The 25,081-nt window shown below is 54.0% G+C and overlaps 1 protein-coding gene across 3 annotated transcripts in view; it reads right to left on the bottom strand.

The window, feature by feature from the left end:
- TFDP1 (transcription factor Dp-1) overlaps positions 1-25,081 on the bottom strand; it is a 54,997-nt gene that overhangs the window by 7,412 nt on the left and 22,504 nt on the right. For all 3 annotated transcript variants that reach the window (XM_009192289.2, XM_009192291.2, XM_009192293.2), the window contains exons 3-7: positions 19,679-19,745; positions 8,740-8,846; positions 2,330-2,451; positions 763-928; positions 151-294 (exon numbers count right to left, since the gene is read on the bottom strand). In XM_009192289.2, the coding sequence (XP_009190553.1) occupies positions 151-294; positions 763-928; positions 2,330-2,451; positions 8,740-8,846; positions 19,679-19,745 (606 nt within the window). The remainder of the gene's footprint in view (positions 1-150; positions 295-762; positions 929-2,329; positions 2,452-8,739; positions 8,847-19,678; positions 19,746-25,081) is intronic.

Here is a 25,081-nt window from a genome sequence, read left to right as displayed (position 1 = left end):
AGACTGAGAAACGCAGGGAGACATCTGCATGACCGTCTGCCAGCCGTCCGGACACAGAGAGCATAAGGGCATGGAGCCCAGACCCTTCTGAGTGACGGACAACAAACACATCTACACAGACTTGAAGGGAAATCAAGGTTGAAGGGCCACCTCTAAGTTCTGACATTCCTGAGCCGAGTTGGTGGGCAGACCAATCCACTTGATCTCCTTCTTCTCCTTGGAGATGATGTTCATGGCCATCAGCACGTTTAAGGCATCGTAGACGCGCCGTCTTATGTTCTTCTGGTCATAAGCCTGGGGATGACAGGGAGTGGATTTTCCAAATGATCCAAAAAAGCCTGTGGATCCCACCTTAAACTGTAGGCCACGTGGACCGGCTCGAAGCGGCACCCCGCTCACAGAGCTGTCACCCCAACACGTCCTCAGGGAGCGCTCCCACCCTACAGATGATGCAGGGCAAGACAGGGCTGTGCGAAGCCCGGTGTGTTCCAGGAGGGGAGCTGGGGGCCCTCGGGTGTCGAGCCCAGCTGGCGAGGAGGGCACGTCTGCATTTCTGGGCCGCTGGATGTGCAGAGCCAGCCCACGTGCTCGCTCACTGACGCTGACAGAGCATCATGCCAGCAAATGGACTGGGAAAAATTCTGTCATGCTGTACTTGGAATTTTCTGTATGGTTTTAACTGTTCCCAATATTAAAAGAGTAAAACGTGCCACACCACTTGGTTCCACTACCCTGGCCTCTCGGCCCCCAGCACACACTTACTGACTCGTTTGGTAAGATGTGGTTGTCGGCAGCACTGAACTCCGCGACCAGCTCGTCCGCCACTTCGTTGTAGGAAGTGGTCCCTTTCCTCTGCACCTTCTCGCAGACCTTCATGGAGAAATGCCGCAGGCCCTTGCCATTCTTCTCTCCTTTCCTGTTGCGCTTCCTTCAAAATACAAAGGAAAAAAGAAGCGACTGTCAGCCCTCCTGAGCATCAGTCTGAATCGAGGAATGCTTTTACCTGAGAGCTCTAATGAGCTGCACAAAAAGGGGCCACATCCCACGGGCGCAGCAGATCCAACACGTGAGCAGGCCAGGACCCCCTAGCCCCAGCCCCGAGGCCCAGTGCTCCTGCAGGTCAGAAAGCGAGTGTCTCCCTGGCAGGCTGCACCTCTGTCCTTCCAAGTGTCAGGGAAAACGGGAGGCGTCCCCAGGACCCGAATCAGCATATGGAAGGCCTATCAGTACTCAGCATATGAGAGGCCTATCAGTACGCCAAGCACTTCTTTTTTTTTTTTTCTTTTTTGAGATGGAGTCTCGCTCTGTAGTGGGCTGGAGTGCGGTGGCACGATCTTGGCTCACTGCAACCTCCGCCTCCTGGGTTCAAGCGATTCTCCTGCCTCAGCCTCCCAAGTAGCTGGGATTACAGGCGCCTACCCGCCACCACACCTGGCTATTTTTTTTGTATTTTTAGTAGAGACAGGGTTTCAGCATGTTGGCCAGGATGGTCTCAATCTCTTGACCTCATGATCTGCCGGCCTCGGCCTCCCACAGGGCTGGGATTACAGGTGTGAGCCACAAGCATCACTTTTCTAAAGAGGGCAACCAGAATCAGGAACTATGGGACATTTCAGTGTACATTTGGGAATTTTTAGGACAAATTTCAGCAGGCTATAATTTCATACGGCTTGGGCTGTGATAGCCGCTTGACAACAGGTGCAAACCACTAAGTGTTCTTCACACAGAGGGAAAGCCCAACTCTACGCTCTGGTCAGTCCCCGCGTGGCGGGAAAGGTCACCTGCGGTCCCAGCTGGTGAAGCTTTGGGCACCGACACAGGTAGGTTTTTGTAGCTTTGCATGTGTGTTTTTTTAAGGAAAGACACAGCTCATCAGATCTTGCTTTAGTGGAAGGAGCCGCTCTGGTGGGACCACTCACGGGGGCCGTAACCCCAGGGGCAGTAGAGGCTGCATTCAGGGGCAGTGGGTGAAATCCATCCCGCGTGCTCCCAGCACAGACAATGAAAAGTCTCCAAGGTCCTGTGGCAAGTACAAGGCCAGCTTCTCCCCGTCTTGGCCAAGAGCTGCCAGCCCTTCAAAGAGCACCCACTACACCAGACACAAAGCAGGGTGGGCAGTGCCCAGCCCAACTTCTCCGTGACCGAGGCAGTGCGCCTCGACTGCACACCTGTGCGGGGCACGATGATGGGTGAGTGTGATTCGGAGGCTGACATCAATGCGCATGGGAGCCCCACCGCGCGACTGTGTCACGCACGTGGCCCAGGAGAACGTGGAGGTGCGAACCGCAAGCAATCCTACAACTCTAAGGGTCCGGAGGGAAGTGCTCACCCGGCAGACCAAGGTGAGGAGTCGGAAGGCTGGTTCTGAGAGGCAAAGTGAGTGCTGGGGGTGTGTGGGCTTCCTACCACCAGGGTGTTTGACGCTGCCGGTCTCTGAGGCGTACCAATTACCTATAGTCAAAAAAGACAATTCAGACAGTCAGTCCCCGCCCACACGGCGAGGGTGCCACGCCCACCAACTGTTCGCTATCCACAGCCACTGCGGAATTTTGTTAACCACAGTGAGCAGCCACGACGGGGCAGGAAAAATGTCTGGCGGTGGACGCTTTTGACACGGTGACGGCATCACCACACCTGTTCTGACTGTGGCTCATCTTCCCCCTGTCAGTCACAGGCATCTTCTCCAATTAGACAAAAGCAACAAGAAACTTTGAACAACCCAAGCAAGCAAGAACAGGACAGGGCAGAGCGTGACCCCCAAAGCGCTCACGGTCATTTAACGAAGGGGGCGGCACAGAATTCCACACAGGGCACTTCGGCACGCTTCTGTTTTTCCCTTCACCCTTTTACTTCCTTTTAGCAATATGGATGAGGATGAAATTGTATCCTTCCGTGGTACTAAAAAGAGGCCTGAAACAAACCAAAATAGCTCTCGAAGGACAAAAGCACAGGCAGGGTGACAGCCATCACCTGGTAACCCTGTGCCCTGGGGCCCTGTCCGGGGGGACCCCTGCACCCGCAATGACGTCAGGCAAGGAGGGAGGGCGACCAGCACTGGGGGCGGAAGGTGGGGGGCTCCACGCACCCCCAGGGCTCACACACCTGGGCCCCTCTCGGGGGAACCACCAGAGGCAAGGCCAGTGTGGACGCTGACCCACCCACCTCACCCCACAGCACACCCGAGGTATCGACAACTATCTCTTCCTCAAGGGACATGCTGGCTGGTGTGACTTTTGACAAGTTCTTATCACTTTGGTTCCTCAATGAATGTTTGAGTGCGAAAACCTGGGCACCCTCGTACAGGCAAATACAACTCTGACTTCAAAGATCTTGTGGCATGACTCTATCTAAACTGGAAACACTATTTCTCAGTAAATGTTGAGTCATTCAATTCACCACAAATCCAAGTGCCTCAGCGACTGAACTGCTTGTGTGGGCATGTGGCTTCCGCTAAAGGGATTGGAGCTGGACACCTGCATGCTGGCGGGGGGGTGCTTCATGCGGCCGATGCCCTGAGCTGCTCTAAGCTGGGCCCGCCACCCCGGCTCCCCTTCTTACAGGGATAAATGCATCACCTGCGGTGGCCCTGGGAGCAGCTGAGGGGACACTTTCCAAGTATCCCCAGGCCAGATCGCCTGTCAGCTCCTGAGAAGAAAAGCATTTCAACAGGACCGATCTGTTCATTGACACTCATGTCTCCGATGATCAGAGACGCATCAGAGTGCGGCCTTCCGTGGATCACCCCGTTAACAGGCCACGAAATCAAACTAGTGAATTTGCTGCAAAACGAAATCATACAAAAGATAAGTCTCCTGGGCATGAATAAATGTCCTGTGAAGCTTGTTTGGTTTAATACGTGTGTGTGTGTGCGCGCGCGCGCGCTGCTGGGGCACTGCACCACGTGGCAGATCGAAATAGCTGACAAAAGGACCCTGCGACCCGGTTGCCTGCAAGCACACTGGCCCCACACGGCTTCCTGCGTCGAGTTCAGCGGATGCCATTCTCCGGGAGCCGATGTAAGACTGAGAACCCGCCAGCTCCACGCCAGGCAGTACTGGCTGGCTCTGCGCATACCACACGCACAGGTACAGGGGACTGGAGAATCCCACACACGATTCTAACCCACCTCATGGGTCTACTCCCTTCCCCAGGAATCCCAGGACCACACAAGGCACTGGATCTTGGCCCCAAGACAAATGCCATCACTGTGCCGCCGTCCTCCAGTCAGGAGCAAACCGACTCACGAAGAGTGGCTCTGACTCACAATGGGGAACATCCCGATAAACCCGCGTGAGCTGAAAACACCCTAAGTCGAAATGCACGTCATCCATCTGTCCTACTGCGCATCACGGCTTAGCCAGTCTACCTTACATGTGCTCAGATCACGCACATTACCCAGTCGGGCCAAAGCATCTCACATAAAGCCCACTCTACATGAGTGTGGGTATCCCAGAACTGGATACCGCACTCAAAGGGAAAAACAGGATGGTCGTGTGGGCACTGGAAGCTGTTTCCACTGAATGCGTGTTGCTTTCGGACCATCTTAAAGTCAAAAAATCGCAGGTCAAACCCACTGTAAGTAGGGAAGAAGAGAAAGCCAGAGGGCAGGTGCACACCAGGTGCTCAATGGTGCTCACCAACAGCCTTTCCTGGAAGACAGGACTCAGCACCCAGGGGCACCCTGAGACCAAGCCGCCAGTGCACTGGGAAAGCGTCGTTACGGAGGCCAGGTCTTACAGGAAGCCCTCCCTACTCTCTTGCTTTAACAGCTCCCTGCGGAAGGCCCCACATCATCAGGCCCATGCAGTGCTGGGCGAGGGTGCCGGCACCTTCCTCTGCGTGCCCTGCATGGCAGCTCCCCTCGCTGCATCTCCGCAGCACTGTCCCTGCTCTTCACCCATCACCTGCAGCTCACCAGCCCTGTGAGCTGAGTCAGCTTCATAGGGGCGGCCTGGAGCCAGCCCTCCCAGGAATGAGACTCAGACGCTTCGGTCCCGGACCTGGCACAGGTGCGTTTCCTTCCTGGTGCACAGGAAGCCGGGTGAACTCTGGCCGGCCGCCTGTGCCACAAGATGCCTTCTGGCCTCCCATTCAACAGACATGGAGCAGGCTCCCAGCCTCACTTCCCTACACCAGGAGCCACACTCAACAACCACAGGAGCCACAGCAACACACTGAAGCCCTGGAGGGCGTGTGTGGGCAAAAGCGCAGGGAAAACAGCAACCAAGGAGGTGCCAGAGGGTGGATGGGTCAGTGCCGGGAAGGACAGTTCAGAGTTGGGCCCCTAGGAGAGGAGAGGAGGTTTCGGAAGCAGAGGCCACACTAGCTGGAGCGGTGGGCAGAGACCCTGGAAGGGAGAAGTGGTCACAGCACAATGAGGGGTGCTGCCCAAAGTTGGGAGGCAGTGGGTCTGACTCCAACCAGGGCTTTCCAGGAGATCCAGGAGCCCTCTGGGAGCAGGAGGCAGGCAGGGACTGCAAGGTGCCAGGGACACCCACTCCTTGGATTTAATGGTGGCTTCTCTGGAGGATGGGCTCTGCCCTCATGACTCCCCCGCCCGCCTCTCGTGGGGGAGCAGGGGAGGTGACCCGGGCCCCACAGGTCACGAGGGGTCTTCTCTTCCTACTGTGCTCACAGCTGGAATCCAAGCTGTGCTTCAGAGAAGCTAAATGACATGGCTTCAAACACAGCCGTTTGATTCTAAAGCTTTTGCAGCTTCCATGCCAGCAGTTGCTAGAAAATGGAGCACGCGGTGTAAGCATCCCACAGTAGAGGACCTGCCAGAGGTCCACCTTGCCTGAGACCAGTCCTCCTCCCCCAGGAGCCCCCCTCACTGGCTCCACAGCGAACCCTGGTGTTTTAAAGCAGCGATCCCCTACCTTTTCAGTACTAGGGACCAGTTTTGTGGAAGACAGTTTTTCCACAGACCGGGGTGGGGGGTGGTTTTGGGAAGAAACTGCTCCACCTCAGATCATCAGGCGTTCGGTTCTCATAAGGAGTGCCGCCTGGATCCTGCATGTGCTGTTCACAGTGGGGTTTGCGCTCCCGAGAACCGAGAACCTAATGCCGCTGATCCGACAGGAGGCAGGGCTCAGGCAGTCCCCTCCTGCTATGCAGCCGGCTTCCTAACAGGCCCAGGGGTTGGGGATTCCTGATTTAAGGAATTCCTTCTGCCCTAAGAGCACACTTTCTGCATCTTAATTTCACACACTCTAAAAACTGAGATTACGTCTCTGTGTAGCGTGACCCCACTCAGACACAGAATCCTAGAGATGGACCAAGGTTAACTGCAGTGTCCAGAGAGACATGGCCAGCGGTGCAGCTGCAAAGGAAAGGCCACTGCGACCACAGATGCCGCCTTCTGGGACAGAGGCCTGGGTGGGGGCTGCTTCTCACGGGGGTCTCACACAGGCCGCTGCTCCTGCCGCCTAAGCGCATCCGTCCCGCACACCTTCCTGTGCGTGAGCTATGCTTTGCAGCACTGCAGGCTTCACGAGCATTTGCACCTCAAAAGACCTTGACCTTGACAAGCCCTGTGCCTGCAGGCTGGTGAAGGTCAGAGACCTAAGGAACCTCCCACCGCTTTCACTCACATGCCTGGACTGAGCTCCACCCCTCGCATCAGAATGAGCCAGTCCCGTTTTTTGTAAACCTCTGGTATATAAAAAGGTTTAAGAGACATTTGCCATTTGTCAGCTTTAATTCCTATCACTGAGATTTTGCAAAGCATAAAACAGCAATGACAAGCTCCACCCGAACAGGTGAATTTAAATCAGGAACTAGACTTTCAGTGACGAAGTTTAAAGCACATCAGTAAGATAATCTTCTCATTCATTTTCCTCCAGTGTATTCAGACCGGCAGTAAAGACGGAAGTGGTGCTACAATTATTCACCCAGATAAACTCCGCTATGATAGACAGCACCTATAAAATCAACCTTATAATTCCCAATCAACTTATAGTCATATCTATAATCTAATTATAAAGCAAAACAAAAACTGAATTTTTAGCGTTTATCAAAATGGCATTTACTGAAAAGCCGTGATCAGTTATATCAGCCGTATAACATGGAAGGGCTTCCACAAACCGCTACTTTCAATGGCCACAAAACTTCTGCAGAGTGAGGTTTCTGTCACCTCCCACTGGCAGGAGAGGGGCCATGAAAGCTGCGTGGGACCTGGAACCGCTCACTCAGGACAGCTGTGTGGGAGCACGCACGGGGTGCGGGGGAGCACGCATGGGGAGGGGGTGCGTGGGGGGGCTCACGGGGAAGGCAATCCCGCTCACATCTCTCAAGGGTGTGACCCACAAGCCGCTCTCTCTTAAAACTCGTATCCTAAGATCTGTTAAAGAGTCCAGAGAATTTCAAGGGTATTTAAATAAATGGAAATAGCAGGACTGCATATAAAGACTAAAGTACAAAAATGACCAAAATATCCCTGGTATGTGGTCATTGTTCTCTAAAGAAAACATGATTAGACCAAAGGGAAATGCCCTAGACAACAGAAAACAGCTCAGTACAGAGAGCTCTCTACAGGGCTGGGGACACCTGAGGATGCCTCGGGACACCTGAGAGACATGTGAGGACACCTGGGGATGCCTGAGAGACACTTGGGGACACCTGAGAGACACGTGAGGACACCTGGGGATGCCTGAGAGACATGGGAGGATACCTGGGGATACCTGAGAGACACATGAGGACACCTAGGGATGCCTGAGAGACACCTGGGGATAGGTGAACGGACAGGTTCTCATCCCACCCGGAGGTGTTCAATCCTTGTAAGAGGACAGGGCCACAGCATAGGCAGTGCAGGGTGAGGGGGTGGAGCGGACCAGGAGGCTGGGGTGTGTGAGAGGTGCTGCATCACCAAAGCCCATGGCTGGCAGGAACAGGGCTGGGACAGCTGCCCAGGCGGGGCCAGAGCATCATCTCAGGACCAGGAAAGAGCTCTCAAGCACCATAAACAAGTCCCTGAGGAAGGACTGGAAGCCCGGCCTAGCCTTGGGGTGGCTGTGTCCCTCACCACCAGCTCCAGTCACAGCCGAACCTGCCCACCCAGTGCCTGGGGCCCCACTTCTGGTGAGGTCAGGATTCCGTGCGGGCTCCTTGTCTCCAATAGCCTGCCACCGGCAAGAACGCGGAGGGTGGGCAGAGACAGGAAACAGCATTGTGAGACGTGGCATCAGTTGGCCAGCAGCAGCCTGGAGAGGGGGGATGCGCCGTTTCCCAATGCCCATGCGCCCCTCTCCTGTGCGCAGCTGAGGGAGCGGCATCTGCCCCGTCACTGCCCCGGGGCCAAGGCACAGCCACGGCCAGGGCCCTGCCCCTACCTGGCTTCCCAGCCTGGTGTCGCCAGGAGGGCCACGGCCAATGCTCGGCCACATCACGTAAGAAGCCATTGTTAGAAGAAGAGCTTTGAGCTCTGACACTAAGAGGAAGGTGCCTCTGGCTGGGGCTGGGGCCCTGCCCACCACCCTCCAGCTACTGGAAGGACGGCGTGGGCTGGGGCACACAGGAGTGCTGTGCATGCCATCGTGTCTCCCACAACAACACGCAGGCAGCTGCAGAGGGCCGTGGAAAATCTAGCACTGGCCATGGGCTCCCTGACGAGGGGAAGGCCCTATGCTGCAACCAGAGTCCAAATCCAGTCATGCCTGGGAACACCCCCAACCACACGGCTCTCACCCAACCCCGACCCCGCACCAAGATCCCGACTGGCCGCTCCTACGGGAGCCTTACCACTTGCTGGGCAATGTTGACATTGGACTGTCCAAAGGTTTTTGGCAAGAGCTGCTTCCCGAGCGGGTTGACAGTGGAGGGGTGAACAGCCACGAGGGACACCACGCCTGCAACACAAAGACACCAGGTCAAGGGCGAGACTCCTTTTCTAAGTTAAGGCTAAAAGTGACCGTTCCAGCAAGATGGTGCTTCCAATTAGAGATGCTTAGCCTTCCCCACTTGTACTGTCTCAAATCCATGGCTCAAGTGCAAACACCTCCATGAAGCTTAATTCCCAACGTAAAACCGTAAGGGGAGAGCTGCAGGGCCGTGCTGACGCGACCCAGGTGACCCAGGCTGATCACCCACTGCTCTGGCCCCTCGGCGAGGTCTGCAGAACGTGCTGGTGGGACCACGGCCTGGAAAAGTCTGTGATTCTGTGACAATTACAGAACAGAATTTTAAAACTAGAATTTTTATCCCAACATTTCTCTATGAGGCTGCAAACCTAGCATGGAAATCTGATAATCCACTTTTCCTTAGGAAGGAGAGCCACATTTGTTCCTAGGAAGGAGCGTGCCTTCTGTGGAGGCTGCGCCTCTAAACACACAGGAGCCCTCAGAACACTGGTGAAGCAAGTGGGGACCCCTCTGCAGGAGACGTGAGGCCTCTCTCCTCCAACAGCGGAATGCAAAAGGTCCTAGGGACATAGCAGTGGACAAAGTCCTGGAACATTTACACAAAAATAGTAAAATGAAGCAGTAATGATAAAGTTCAAAAACTGGCATCAGCGGGCAGAGAGAACAGAGGAACCTGTAAACTAGGTGGTAGCGAGCACCCTGGGAAACAAGGTGGGAGGCCTGGGTGGCCAGCACAGCCCGGGAGGGGCGTTAGGCGGCCACGCGGAGAAGCAAGGGGCTCGCAGTGCCCCGCGGCATGGCTGGGGGAGCTGAGCCGATGGCCCCACATTTGAAAATGCGCGATACCCTCAGGTGAAGAAAAGACAGACTTGCGGGTCATGACAATATCAGGAAAGGAGAACTCCCCAATCTCGCCACACCTCAGGCCTCCCCGGACGGCTGCCCATCCGACCTCGGGCCTCCCCCGACAGCTGCCCGAGGAGCTGCAGGACCCTGGACTTCCCCACAGGCATCTCCCTTCATTCCCACCAGTCAGCACCAAAATGACTCACAAATCATTGGTGAGACTTTCGAATACGTCGTCTTTGCGATCTGGTTTCATTTTGGGGCCCTTCACAACCCATGCGTTCTAAAAACATCTACTGCTTTTTATGCGTTTCTTTAAAATATACTAAAGAATGAATTTTGCTGCTACATAAGAACACTTAATAATTTCTCTTAATAATCTAAGTTGGCCAAGACAGATTATTAGGAAGTGATTAAAAAGACATTTGCCTTTTGATTCAACTGGGTTAAATATTAGTATTTTTACCAACCAATATCAACACATATTTAAAATTCTTTTCTGGAACTAAAATAAGATGATCTGCTGTGGGATAATTTTCTTCCAAAAATAAAGATGCGTATCCTAAGAAAAGCAAATATCTACTTTTTAATTGTTTTATATATGTGAAGGTATTTTTATTTTAGAATATTCAATTGAAAAGTAAAGATTGTACATATTCAAAATGTACAAGTGATGATTTGATGCACATATACACTGTGTAATACTTACCAGAGAAAGACCTTTTAAAAGCAAACATAATATTCTACTATGCAGGGAATGATTTAAAATACACAATTAAACACTTTTCAGATTCATGTACAGATGAGTAAATAGTAAGCTTTCAAGAATATTTAGCTGATTCATTACAAAGATAACATCTTTTAAAATTTGCAAACGAGTCTCTAATTTCAATAAATGTGGAGAAAGCAACAGACCTCTGAGTTCACAAAAGCCAGTGGCACCGTCACTCCCCATCAGCAGCCAGGCGGCTCTTTCCGTCCTGCACGGCCCGGCCACAGCACCACAGCGCCCGGCCACAGCGCCGCCCACCAGCACCACGGGCACCGTGCACTCGGGCGTCCCAGTCTGGGGCTCCCCTTTCCTGCCCCAGCAGGCAGTGTGGGTAGGACTCGGGGATTCGGGGGTGGTGGGGCTGTGGGACAGCAGTGTAGCTGAGACCCTCGGGGCATCCGGCCTGCCCTCCATCTGCTCTGCCCACAGGCCAGCTGGCTGGCCTGTCTACGCCATCTGTCCTTCCAACCAGGTCTCTCCCTCTGGGCCAGAGGCCAGCACCATGAGGCTGGGGTGGGTTGCTAAGGGTTTTCACAGCTAGGAAGGGGGAGAAACACACAGAGGGAAGAGGGTCCCTCCTCTGGTACCCAGCGCAGGATGAGTGAATGCAGGCAGACGTCCAGGGCCCCTGAGCTTCCCCACTCGCTCCTGTTGTCCACCTGGAGTCTGAGCCCCCACACCAGCTGCAGGTAAAGGGTTTTGGAGCCCGAGGGCTTGCCAAGCACAGAGGGCCCCTCCCAGCCTAGACACAAACCAACAGAGGACCTCTGAGCAGCACACCACATCAACCAGCAGCACCCCTGGGTCACCAGTTGAGTCTCTGCAGGACAGAGGGCAGGGTACGTGCATCAGTAACAGGGAGAAGAAAGAAATCCTGAGGCTGAGGGTGAATATCCCCTGCCCCGCCCCAGAGCAGCATTTCAGAAGGGCCTTGAGATAGGGGCTGAGTTCGCACGCCCACCCGGCCAGTGAGCAGCAAGGCCCCTCCCTGAATACATCTCAGACCCACACCCAGCAGTACAGGCTGGAAAGGGCAGTGACTTCTGGGGACCAGAGCTGGGTGGGTGGGCTTCTTTCTTTTCTTTTTTTTTTTTTTTTTTTTTGAGATGGAGTCCCGTTCTGCTGCCCAGGCTGGAGTGCAGTGACATCATCTCGGCTCACTGCAACCTACGCCTCCCAGGTTCCAGCGATTCTCCTGCCTCAGCCTCCTGAGTAGCTGGGACTACAGGCACCCGCCACCACGTCCGGCTAGTTTTTGTATTTTTAATAGAGACGGGGTTTCACCATGTTGGCCAGGCTGGTCTTGAACGCGTGACTTAAGGTGATCCACCCGTCTTGGCCTCCCAAAGTGCTGGGATTACAGGTGTGAGCCAATGTGCCTGGCCCGGCTTCTTGTTTCTATTCATTGAGAAACTTTTCAAATACAAACAATAACACGACAATTTTATTCCAGTACACTTCAAATACACTGTTATCATCATACTTGCTTCAAGTTTCGTAGAGACATAAGGAGCAGAAATAAAATGAGTCCCCAGGACCCTCAGCCTCCCCGCGAGGCTGCCCGTGTGCGGCGCCCAGGGCCTGCAGGGACGCACTCTCTTCATTTTTCATGCTTTTCCAGGATGTGCCGAACTGAACCTAAGGCTATAACGATTGTTTTTTGTGTGCCTCTGAAACACAGACAAATATTATATGGCTCGCATTCTGCAATTCTGCCAACACTGTGTTCAGACTTACCCACATGTACAGATCAGGCTGATTTCCTCAAACGCTGCTACGCTATTCCATTGTAATAAAGTGGTCATATGAACACAGACGTCATATGAAAATGCTGTTTGTTATTACTGAACCACATGCTGTGTGTTTTTCTCAGCACACCTGGCGCCAGCGAAGCCTGGGTCCAAGCGGCCGCCGTCCCAGAGTCCGCCCAGTTCCCCAAGCGGTCATTCCAGTCCAAACGCACCAGTGGCAGCCAGGCTGTCGCTCCCCGCCACTTTTTTGTCCACCTCAGGGTAGAATGTTATTTCAATTAGTAGTTGTTGTTGTTTTTGAGACAGGGTCTCACTCTGTCACCCAGGCAGGAGTGCGGTGGTACAATCTCAGTTCACTGCAACCTCCACCTCCCGGTTCAAGGGATCCTCCCACCTCAACCTCCCAAGTAGCTGGTACTACAGGCTCGCACCACCACACCCGGCTAATTTTCTTATTTTTTGTAAAGACAGGGTTTCGCCGCATCGCACAGACTGGTCTTGAACTCCTGAGTTCAAGTCATCCACCCGCCTTGGCCTCTCAAAGTGCTGGGACTACAGGTGTGAGCCACCGTGCCCAGCCAATCATTTAGTTTTAATCTGGCAATATAAGTAGAGTGTTCCACACATTTTCTTGGTAAGACTGACCCACACAATCTATGCATGGGAGGGAGGAGGACTAACATTTCAGGGACAAGCTGAGTCACATGAAGACATGGCCCATAAGCTGACTCTACAGAAATAATATTGTTTCAACTGTAAAAGGCACACATAGCCTTTTTCAAATGAACTAATTAAAAACATTTTATATACAGCATTTTAAATGGAGAATTCCTTTCTTGGGAAGAAAATTAGTTAAGAATATATATGGTCTGAGTTGCTATAATCCATTAACAGAAAAAGGAGTCTAAATACAGTACTCACATTTTTATCATTACTTGTCCTATTCTATTAATATCTATAGGGCTTAAGATAAATTATGAAATCATAAAGTTTTGTATTTTCTGAAAAACAATTTTAACATCCTTACATTGTCAGAGCCAGAGGTCTACGAGTTACTGTTTTGCCCACCAAGCTGGAGATGTTTTATCTGCTCATCTGGTCAAGCACAGCCCCTCTGCAGGGGAGCGGCTCCGCAGGGAAGTGGCTCCGCAGGGAGTGCCTCTGTGGCTGGCTTGCAAGCAGCATTTGTGCACACTTGACTGGCCACAACAGAACATTCTTCTCTGTTGTCAGCACTGAGGAGGAAGCTCCTGCCTAAGTGACCACAGCCAGGCACCTGCCCCACGGAGACATTGCTCTCCCCAGACTCCATTCAGACTCAGGAGACCTGAGCTCCTAGAACGCAGGCTGAGGCAGCTCCCACACAAAACCTATCCTCTGGCAGTTATCAGAGACCTCAGCTGCACAAACCACACACCTACTGTGCCTGACGTGGCTGAGCCCCTGGCAGGACCTGCTCCTGAGAACACGCGGTTACTACTCCAAGTTCACAGCATGGCTGAAGTCACTCCCATGAACCTCTCTGTCCAAACACACAGAGCTCCAGCAGGCTACCCTGCATCCAAGAGTCATCATCTCACACCTGGGAACAAGGGTTACAGCCACAGAAATGCCATTACTGGGCTAAAAACAGAGGCTGGGTTTTTAATGTCCCTCAGGTTAAAAATAGAGAAATACGAAGAGAGAAAAAACTGATGGCCTCTCCTGACAGTTTTGTAGGAGGCTGGCAGTTTGAAGAGGCCAACCAAAAGTTATACCCTCCCTTCCTATAACCCCCTTCCTAACAGTTGTACAAAGATCAGTGCGTGTGTGGGGGGGGGGGGGGGGGGCACAGTTCACAAGCGACAGTCACCACGAGTAAGGAATTACGTAAGCAACACTAAGCTTCTGACCACACACCACTGATAAATTTCCTCCTCCACTTAGAACCCTAAAGCTGACAGACATGAGACTGAAGCAGGAGGAAAGTAAAGACACAACAAAGGGAGATGCTCTTTCAGAAGCAGTCATTCTGGGCTAAGAGGACATGTATAATCCAATGCCCACATGTGCTGGGCACTCCCATATGAGCAGCAACCGAGGGACCCGGGCCCGGCGCCGCAGACAGGGTGAGCCTGCACCGTGCACAGCCATGACCTGTGTCTGAGCGCTCTCCACGGACCCACTATGTTAAAAATCATGAGCACACTATGAGAAAAAGGCAGCAAATAACCAAAGGTAGCAAAACACATCGCAGTCGCCAAAGCCACGACTGGAAGGGCCCCAGTGACTAAAGACAGGAGCCACCACACAGCATGGGGAGGACGCAGACACGCCATGCACCAGCTGCCAAAGTACACACTCAAATGTACACTTACACATTTACTCTTTTTTTTTTTGAGACAGAGTCTCACTCTGTCACCCAGGCTAGAGGGCAGTGGAGCGATCCTGGTTCACTGCAACCTCCACCTCCTGGGTTCAAGTGATTCTCCTGCCTCAGCCTCCTGAGTAGCTGGGATTACAGGTGTGCACCACAGCGCCCCAGTAATTTTTATATTTGTAGTGGAGAGGCAGTTTCACCATGTTGGCTAGGCTGGTCTTGAACTCCTGACCTCAGGTGATCCACCTGCCTCGGCCTCCCAAAGTGCTGGGATAACAGGCGTGAGCCACTGTGCCCAGCCTACTCATTTGAGACGGGGTCTGGCTCTGTCGCCCAGGCTGGAGTGCAGAGGCTCAATCACAACTCACTGCAGCCTCGACCTCCCACGCTCAGGTGATCCTCCTGCCTCAGCCTCCCAAGTAGCTGTGACTATCTATAGGCATGCGCCACCATGCTTGGCTACTTTTTTTTTTATTTTGTAGAGATGGGGCCTCACGTTGTTGCCCAGGCTGGTCTTGAACTCCTGGCCTCAAGCAATCCTCCCACTGCAGCACTGAGATTTCTGGTGTGAGCCCCTGCACCTGGCCTACACACGTATCTGCGCTCTCAGGAACAGTGTGGGCAGATTCTCGGTGAGCCTGGATCACCCCTCGGTACGGGGGATGCACAGGCAGCCCTGAGGTACAGACAGACAAGCACACTTCCAGGCCAGCTGTGGCCTCCCGGCTGGCCTCCCTGAAGACGAAGCGTGGGTCAGACAGGATTGCACACATCAGGGAGGAGGATGCAGGCAGCCCTGGGGCCAGGTCACGCTGGGACGGGGGCAGGGTGGACCAGGCAAAGCCAGAGGGAAAGCTCCTACCAGTACTGCGGGGCCACAGGCATGGTATGAGTAAGAGCCCACCTGTGACACACAAAGCCTGAAAACCCAACACCACCAAATGGTGGTGAGGACATGGAACTGTCAGACACACAAAGTGTGTGTGCAAATGTTCACAGCAGCATTTTGCTCTCAGGAAACAATTAGAGGCAAACCAAACAGCCACGACTAAACTAGCCCACATAAAATGTATTGTCAAAACCTCCACGTTGGGACTCTCATCCTTGGGGAGCCTGTGGATGCAAAATGTCTCGAGTTTGGTGCATTTCTCTGGGTGGAAAGCAGTTTTCTGAGCCTCGAAGGGTGTGGTGGTCAGTTTTACGTGTCAGCCTGACGGTGCTCTATCCCGTTATTCAGCCAAAGGCCAGCCGAGAACTTGCCGCTAAGCTCCTTGAAAAGGAGCCATTAAGCAAAGGAGATTGTGCTCGATGCAGGTGGGCCTCGTCTAACCCGTTGAAGGCTTTTAGAGCAAAACCTACATTTTTCCAGAAAAAGAATTCATCACCAACCACCCTGCAGGCTCCGCCCTGATGGCCCCACTATGGCCAGGCTGGGTCCTGTCGTGAGTCCCCACCTGGGTTCCCTGTCCCCCTGGCTGTTGCTCTAGAGAACACTGACAATCACAGTGGGGACCTGGACACAGGCCCCCCACAGCAGCAGCAGGAAGAGACACAGTGGCCCCAGGCAGCTGTGGCGTGGAGTGGAGCTGGGAGGACCAGGGCCAGGGACCCACGAGGAGCCTCGGCTGGGCTCATCCCCTCTACCTTCCCCTGATCCACTCTCACCGGGACAGCTCCTGTCCTGCCTTAAGATCTGACTCAAGGAAGGGCTCCACAGCCCTCGAAGTGCTACCGACCATGCCCTGGGCTCGCAGGGCACAGAGAGAGGAAGGCGGAGCCTTGCTCACTTGCACCACCGAGGGCAACTCAAAAAGCACCCGCAACGGCTCCATCTAAGGGCGCCGAGGACCCTGCCTAGACCGCCCCACCTCCCAAACTAGAGGCAAGGGGGGCCCACTAGTGAAGACGGGTGTCTGTTGGGGAAGCAAGGGCTGCACGCTCACACACACACACACCTCACACACATGCACAATCAGAACTCACACTCAACTCATGCACATACACGCACACTCACACAACTCATACTCAACTCACACACACTCATTCAATTCACGCACACAACATACACACATGCACACGCACAGAACACAACACACACAACACTCCACACACAAAACTCACTCAACTCACACATGCACATGCACACAACTCACATGCAACTCACGCACAACTCACACACACAACTCACATACATCTCACATGCACACAACTCATGCACACAACACACCTCGATTCACAAATGCACGAACACAACTGACACAACTCACGTGAACTCATGCACACTCACAACACATGCACTCCACACATACTCCTCACAATTCACACATACAACTCACTTGCACACACATGCACACAACTCACACGCATGCACACATGCAAACTCACAGGTACACTCACGTACTCACACAACTGATGCACACAACACACATGCACACTCAACACATACTCAACTCATGCACACTCAGACATGCAGTCATTCCTCATGCACAATGCACCGACAAGCACTCCTCACATACACACTCATTCACGCATACACAGACACTCATGCACACACTCCTCACATGCACACTCAGTGATACACACGTTCCTCACGCGCACTCATGCACACATATTGACACAGACACATGCAAACACCAACAAACTGTTCTATTTGTTAAACAGAATTCTCTGGAACAAACATCGGAAGTGAACACTGGTGCTAACGTGCTGGGCAGAAGAGGAAAGAAGGAAACCTCTCTGCACCTTTTCATACTTCAAAATTTTAAAACATGAACATGTCACTGACGCAAAAGCAAATTTAAAATAACCACGTGTGGCCAGGTGCAGTCGCTCACGCCTGTAATCCTAGCACTTTGGGAGGCTGAGGCGAGCGGATCATGAGGTCAGGAGTTGGAGACCAGCCTGACCAACATGGTGAAACCCCATCTCTACTAAAAACACAAAATTAGCTGGATATGGTGGTGGGCACCTGTAATCCCAGCTACTCAGGAGGTTTAGGCAGGAGAATCACTTGAATCCGGGAGGCGGAGGTTGCAGTGAGCCGAGATTACGCCACTGCACTCCAGCCCGGGCGACAGAGTGAGACTCCATCTCAAAAACAACAACAATAACAACAACAACAACAGCTCCACGTGTGTGGTGGAATCAACACCAGGTGAGGGGAGGGGAGGCCCAAGAGCCGCTGCCGGCGATCCGGGGAAAGAACTGACCATCCCAAGGCTCACCTCGGGGGGATCAGGGGCCGGGGCACGTGGGGCAAGCAGATGGGAAACGCATGGCCCTGCCGCGAGCCGGGTCAAAACCAGAAATTTTCAGCTATGCCACGAATGCCAGAGTATGTTCCCTCCTAATCCCTGCAATTCAACTCTTCAGCTCCATTAAACCTGTTACAGATTTAAGCACAGATTTGTGAGTAAGAATGGAAAAGGAGACAGCCCACATGTGGTAAGAAAGCCGACTGCATGTAACCTAACAAGAGGAATTCAAATTCAACACCATAGTAACAGACTTCATCATTTCCAAGCATAAAATGGTGAAAATGGTGAACTTTTTCATTGTTATTTCTGCTTTATCACTTGAACAGAAAATGTCATGCCTGCAACTTGTGCACTTTTAAGTGTTCAATTAGTTACACTAAAACTATACTTCTCTCGAGCAATCTGTGAATCCTCAAATGATCAAGACAAAAGGTCATAAATAATCCTAAAAGGGCTGCGTAGATTTGCTCCCTATTCCTAGAAAAGCAGCAGGGAAGGACCTGCGTCAGCAGAAGAGCAGGGCCAGTCCCACCACCTTCCTCTGGCAGGATCCACGGGCAGCAGGAGGCTGGGGAGGCTGCAGGCTGGCTCAGGTCACAAGGCCAAGTTCTCTCAAGGAAGAGATCAGAGTAGGACCTAGGGACGGGCCCCAAGGAGACACCTGGACCTGGCTCCGCAGCACGTAGGGGTTGGAGGCAGATGGCACCATGGGCACCCGCACCAGCAATGGACAGAAAGGGACGGGTAGCAGGGCCAAGCCTCAGCAGAGAGCTGGTGGCCTGGTCACCACACTCCCACGCCCCAGAGCCACGGCAAGCACTGAGAGGTCACTTACAAGGGTCTCAATGTTAAGAGTAAAAAAAGCTTATTTTATATATGGGAATAATTAGAAAAATCAGAAAGTTCCTTCTAGGAATCTAAAACGGAAACGCATCCAGGCCTCTAGGCTCCTCCCTGGGCTGACGCAACCAAGTGCATGCATGTTGCGACCAGAGCACTCAGTGGGCCCACTAGGTTCTGCCGGCAGAAACATCTTAGGACAAAGCAAGCTCTTCCACAAGCTTGTCTCCCAGCAATATCGCAACAAACCACAATGAACCGCCCTGCACGCACTCCCAGCTCCACACAGCACAACCTCTCACGAGGGGCCAAGCACCGCACATCAAAGCTTCTAAGTGGTGTGTCCTAACCCAGCACAGGTAAGGAGTTCACCTGGGAAGTAACCAGGTGAGCACACACACCTCATGAATGTAAACCACAGCACCACTCCAAGGTGTAAAATGGAAACTGCCAACCGTGGGACCCGGAAGAGGCGGCTTGAACCTCTCCAGCTGACTTCCTCCCCTGGATTCCTCAAGACAAGAAAAATGGCTTTTCCTCAAGAGCTAGTAAAATACACATGCGAAGCGTTAAACGTGGCAAGTGCTTGCTTCGCAGGAGGTGTGCACCATGGTACACCCATCTTTCCTCAAACAGCACAGCTGAGTCCGGCTTCTGGAAGAGCCCACACCACTGCTGAGACGTCATTATCTTTGGGTGGCGGGAAAACAAATTGTCTTTATTTCTTCTTTACATTATTCTACCTTTTTCTAAATGTTTGCAAATAGTATACACACCTTAGAATTCAAAATCCACAAAGCTACTGGTGTGTGTGTGCAGGCTGTGTTCTAAATATTAGAAGGCCCCTACGCCCACCCTCCTGGATTCTCAGAGCACAAAGGTGCCCGTGCAGGAGATGCCATCATTAGCAAGAGGCTTCAACGTCAACAGCTTCATAAACACGTGAAGCTTCACGCATTCATCAACACAAGTGTGTCCAGAACAGGTGCCCTTACCTTTTCCGGGACTAAGGTTCTGGTCTATGAAGACCTTGAGTTCTCCGTTGGCTTCAATTAGACCGGCCTGCAGAAAGCAACAAAACAATAATAAATACAACAGCTAAAAGGGCTACAAAACTAGGGGTGTCTAAAACCACCCTCAAGGGTTCTATCAAATAACGTCATAAAAAGGCAGAAGGGCCACAGTTAAGCAACTCCAGGAACACCCCGGAGAACGCCAGGCCCGGAGAAGGAATGTCGCTATCACCATGGCACCTGCAGGGCCAAAACAGCACCGTCCACCAGGAATTAGCCACGACTTACAGAATCCACACAGTCTTGAAAAATCACGACTGTAATGAGGAAAACGTTCACAATAGAATGTTAAACGAAAGGCGGCACAGATAAGAGTACAGCCACACAGCGGGGGCACAGGCGTGACGGCGAGTCACACAGCGGAGGCACACGCGTGACGGCGAGTCACACAGCGGAGGCACACGCGTGACGGCGAGTCACACAGCGGGGGCACACACGTGATGGCGCAGCCACACAGCCGGACACACATGCATGATGGTACAGCCATACAGAGGGGCACACGTGTGACAGTACAGCCGCACAGCAAGAACACACGCGTGATGGCACAGCCACAGCAGGGGCACACACGTGACGGTATAGCCACAGCAGGGGCACACGCCTAATGGTACAGCTATACGGCAGTAACACACACCTAACGGTACAGCCACACAGCAAGACACATTAAGGGGGACTCCTATCAGAATTGTCAACCTCATCCTGCTTCTCCAGAAAAGTCATGAAATGTTTCATTCTCTTCCTAGTCCCAACAAAATGTCAGTCCCCAGGGGCTGGGCTCTGCGAAGGAAAGGCCATCCCAAGAGGAGGTCTTGGAGGGGCAGCCTCTGGGAGTGGCGTGCTGGCAGCCCAGGCATGGCAGCCTGAGCATGAGCACACACACGGCAGCACGCTTGAGTACCCAGGGTCCAAGGAGGCCACGCACCTCAGGCAGTGGGGCTGCGGTGTGGCGATGGGGGTTGCTGTCTTCGCTGAGGGTAAAGGCACTCGAATGCACCCTTCTGTAGACAACACCACGGGAACAAGGAGACGCCATGACCCCATGGTGCCACCCAGGTAAGTCAGGGGACATGGGGAGGCAGCCCGTACAAGCCAGGCAGCCAAGACTAAAAGCTCAGCAAGACGACCCCTGCAAGACCACCGGACAATTTCCTGGGCATCTTCACAACCCCCCTTCCCCACAGAAGATGAGGAAAGCCAGGGCTGCCCGTAAGCTTGAGGACGGTGGCAAGTTCACGTCCTAGGAGGCTAAAAAAAAGACAGGAACGACAGACGTTCAAACCGGGTCCAACCGCACTTTCTGAGTCTGGCTGTGCAGCAGGCACCATCCCAGCCTTGGCTGTGGGACTTGCTGGGCGGTGGGTGGACGACCCAGTGACCCCCTGCACGCAGAGCCAGGTGAGGTGGGATGTGCAGAAGGGGCTGCATCACACTGGCCACACCAAGGGGCTGGGATCCAGGCTCCACCACGCCCAGGGCCCAAAGACAGCTTGTGATGCAATCTCAAGGAAAAGAGCAGTGGGGCAAGAACCTGACCACACCCAGGAGGCGCCTCTGAGGCCACCAACCTGATGCAGCACCAGACAGGCCCGCAGAGGGCTACGCCGGCACAAACGCACACCAGACAGGCCCGCAGAGGGCTATGCCGGCACAAACGCACGACACCAGACAGGCCCGCAGAGGGCTATGCCGGCACAAACACACACCAGACAGGCCCGCAGAGGGCTACGCCGGCACAAACGCACGACACCAGACAGGCCCGCAGAGGACTATGCCGGCACAAACGCACAACAGGAAAAGCGTGACCCATGGTCAACGATGGTGCCTGAAGGTCGGCGTGCATGGCTTTGTGCTGGCACCCATTAGTGTGTTACAGGTGTGAGATGCCAGATGTCCTGGTCACCATGAGGGCAATACCATCCAGGCCAGGTTGGTAAGGCCGAGACGTTAAGCCTGGGAGAGAAAGGGCAGGAGGGTATGGCCAGTTAGAAAAAGGCGAGTGGGTGTGGACAGGTGGTTGAGCCAGGTACACACGGCCAAGCGGCTATGGCGGGCCAGAACCCACAGGAGATGAAGGCCAAGACACTACAGCAAAGTAGGTAAGGTCAGGTGACTATGACCAAGGAAGTGAAAGCAAACTAGGTAAGACTGAGAAGTTAAACACAAGGTGGGTCAGCCAGGAGAGAACAGCCAGGTGCGTAAGGCCAGGAAGTTACAGCCAAGAGGTTAAGGCCTAGTGGGTGAGGCCAGGAGGCAAGGGCCTCAGTCAGGGCTGGTCAGGCTTGAGCCCAGCTCCAGCATCTGTGTGGGGGTGGAGCGTCTGTGTGGGAGTGGAGCGTGCTCCAGCCCCGGGTGCGTGGAGCAGGAGGAAGCCCTGCCAGGGGTCTGATGGAGCAAGTCCCAGTTGCGGAGGACGACTGCCCTCCCCCCTACATAGCCAGGGCTGTGCCCACTTCCCCTGCGTGGCGTCTGCGCTCCCAGCCCTGGCCTGTGGCAACCATGGTTCGGGCTCTGAAGCTGTTTTGTACCACTGTCCCTGTCTATCGCCCTCCCTCACCAGGATGAACAAATGAACGCCTGCTAAGAAGTGCAGGGCCAGGGACTGGTGCAGGGCACGCACTGCGCAGGGTGGCACAGCACCTTTTTTCTGTTGGTGGGGACAGTCCAATGGGCAGAGACAGAGCGGGGGCTGCTCCTCCTCATGCCTGCAGGGCGTGTGGAAGACCCCCAGGAGCAATGGCTGCCTGCGGCCTCCATGAAACGCTGGCAAGTCAGGCCTCAACAGAGGAGCCCGACTAGAGCCACCGTGCACTCAGACACGGGCCTGGCCCGGCCACCGCGACGCTCGTGTCCGTAAACGTTCTGCCGCTGCTCACAGAAAACACTCCTCACGTGCACCAGCACAGGCCCTGCGAGAACGCCAGCTGGCCCTGCCCAGGGGAGACCTCGGCAGCCGCGGGGGCACAGGTGGTCTGGATGTTTCTCGCTCTGCCCCACTGACGCGGTGGTCAGCCCCGGCTGGGACAGGAACTCAGCAATCCCTGAGTAGCCCACGCCCAGGAAACCCAGGTCCAGGAGACCACTGCCCCGTCACCGCCACCCACCAGCATAGCCCCTCCTTCCGGGCAGTGCTTCCTCCTCCCCAGCAGCTGCCCAGGGAGTTAACGGGCCAGGCTGTGGACCCAGGCGGCCCTTCCAGGAATACTGAGATGGGGTGAAGGGGCCAGTCTTTCTCCGCCAGCTTCAACGTTGTGACATAAAGCTCTGGGGTAACTGCACGGACGCGGAGCACACAGTGACGGCAGCCCGTGAGGAGAGAACAAGGCCCACATGTGGGCCGGAGTCACACTGCCGACACAAGCGTGGCATCATCTGTGGGTCCAACTGGGTCTGCCACAAGCATCGTTTTGCTCCAGGAAAAACCCTTTCATTCCCCTTCTTTATGCAACTCATGCTTCTGAAAGTAGAAACGGCTGATAGCACTTCAAAATCCACAGCCTCGGCCTGCTGGTTCCACCGGCCACGTGCTCAGGTGTCGCCAGATCCCTGGCAAGCACCCGCAGCTCACAGCTGGCCCCTTTCCTCAGCTTTCTCCTGGAGAAGCTCTGGGCCCAGGAGGCAGGGGGCATGAATGACGCCCTGCGCTGTCTCAGCAGCAGTGCTGACGCTGCCACCTGCACGGCTCTGCCAGGGGCCAGCCTCCCTGCAGGGTGTTTGGTGGCATCCTCAGCCTTCACCCCGCGTGGGACAACCGGAATTATCCCCGGACACTGCAAAGCCACCTGCAGCCAAGAACCACAGACTCAGAGGCACGACTTCTGGGGCCGCAGGGCCTCTACGCAGACCTCTCCAGAGCTGGCGGAGAACAAACGCACACCTGGCTACAAAGGCTACAGTCTCAACCTTAATTTCCAACTAGGAACATGAGGCTGTAAGACAGGAAATCTGACCTAAAAGGAAACCACACAGTGGGTTCCTGTGGCTGCCTGTAAGTGCCTATCTTGATGGGATGCGCTTACTCCACACTGAGTTTGACAAACACTGAAAATATTTCATAATACAATGTGTGTCAAAATCACAAGGGAAATGCAAACTCTCCTTTCTATAAAGGAGACTAGAAAACAAAACCACCACCTAGACTGCCTCTGTTCACAGATCATCTGAAGAACTCACACAAATGTTCTACAAACCAGCACTGGAGGAGGGTGAACTGGGGAGATGTGAGTGGGAGCAGGCGGCTGACGGTGGGGCTGGGGCACACAGCCTCCAGGAAGGCTCTGCGGCGTCTTCATGTGCGGCCCTCCTAATTCTGCTTGGGATGGTATTTCGAAGTGACTGGGCCATGAAGGCACAGCCTCCCAGATGGAATCTGTGCCCTGATAAAGGGGCTCCCTGGCCCTTCCACCAGGTGAGGGCACGGCAAGAAGACGCTACTTACCAGCCAAGCAGCGGCTCTCACCAGACACCAAACCTACCAGGGCCTTGATAGTGGACTCCTATCTCCCGAGCTGTGAGCAGCCGATTCCTGTTGTTTACAAGCTGCCCGATTCATGGTCACAGTATTCTTGTGACGGCAGCCCAAGCAACCAGGACAAGCTCTCCTGCAAATACCCACCACTGTGCTGCCTTTCCAGTGGGCCCTCCTGCAGACATCCACCACCACACCGCCTTTCCAACGGGCTCCCCGGCAGACACTCCCCACCGCACCACCTTCCCAACAGGATCCCATGCAGACACTCACCACCGCACCATCTCCTACCGACTCCCCTGCGGACACCCACCACTGCACCACCTTCCCACAGGATCCCCTGCGGACACTCCCCACTGCACCACCTTCCCACAGGATCCCCTGCGGACACTCACCACTGCACCACCTTCCCACAGGATCCCCTGCGGACACTCAACATTGCGCCACTTTCTCCCTGAACTGACTTCTGTGACCCGACCCCCAGGAGGATGGAAATAAGGGGCAACTTCTGAAGCTAGGTCACTCCCTGCCCTCTTGCGAGAGCTGGTGCCATGGTGTGAGGATACTCAAGAGGCCCTGAGGTGGTCGTGGTGCTGAGGGCTCCTCCTGCTAACTCCCAGACCTTGGTCTTGAGGTCTGCAGAGCTGGGCAACGTCTCAACTGCAACTGCGTGAGACTCCAGGACAGAAGCACCCAACCGAGCCACTCCCAAACTCCGGGCCCACAGCCGTTGTGTGGGGGTAAGAGAGCGTATTGTTTTAAGCCACTACATTCATCTGTTTCACAGCAATAGATAACACAGCAGTTAAAGAGTTTTCTCTAGAACATTAAAAAAAAGTGATTATTTTCATCAACCAGGTCGT

Source organism: Papio anubis, chromosome 15 (assembly GCF_008728515.1).
Source record: "Papio anubis isolate 15944 chromosome 15, Panubis1.0, whole genome shotgun sequence".
Taxonomy (NCBI): Eukaryota; Metazoa; Chordata; class Mammalia; order Primates; family Cercopithecidae; genus Papio; species Papio anubis.
The sequence above is the reverse complement of the archived record's forward strand: the minus strand, read 5'-3'. Positions and strand labels throughout refer to the sequence as shown.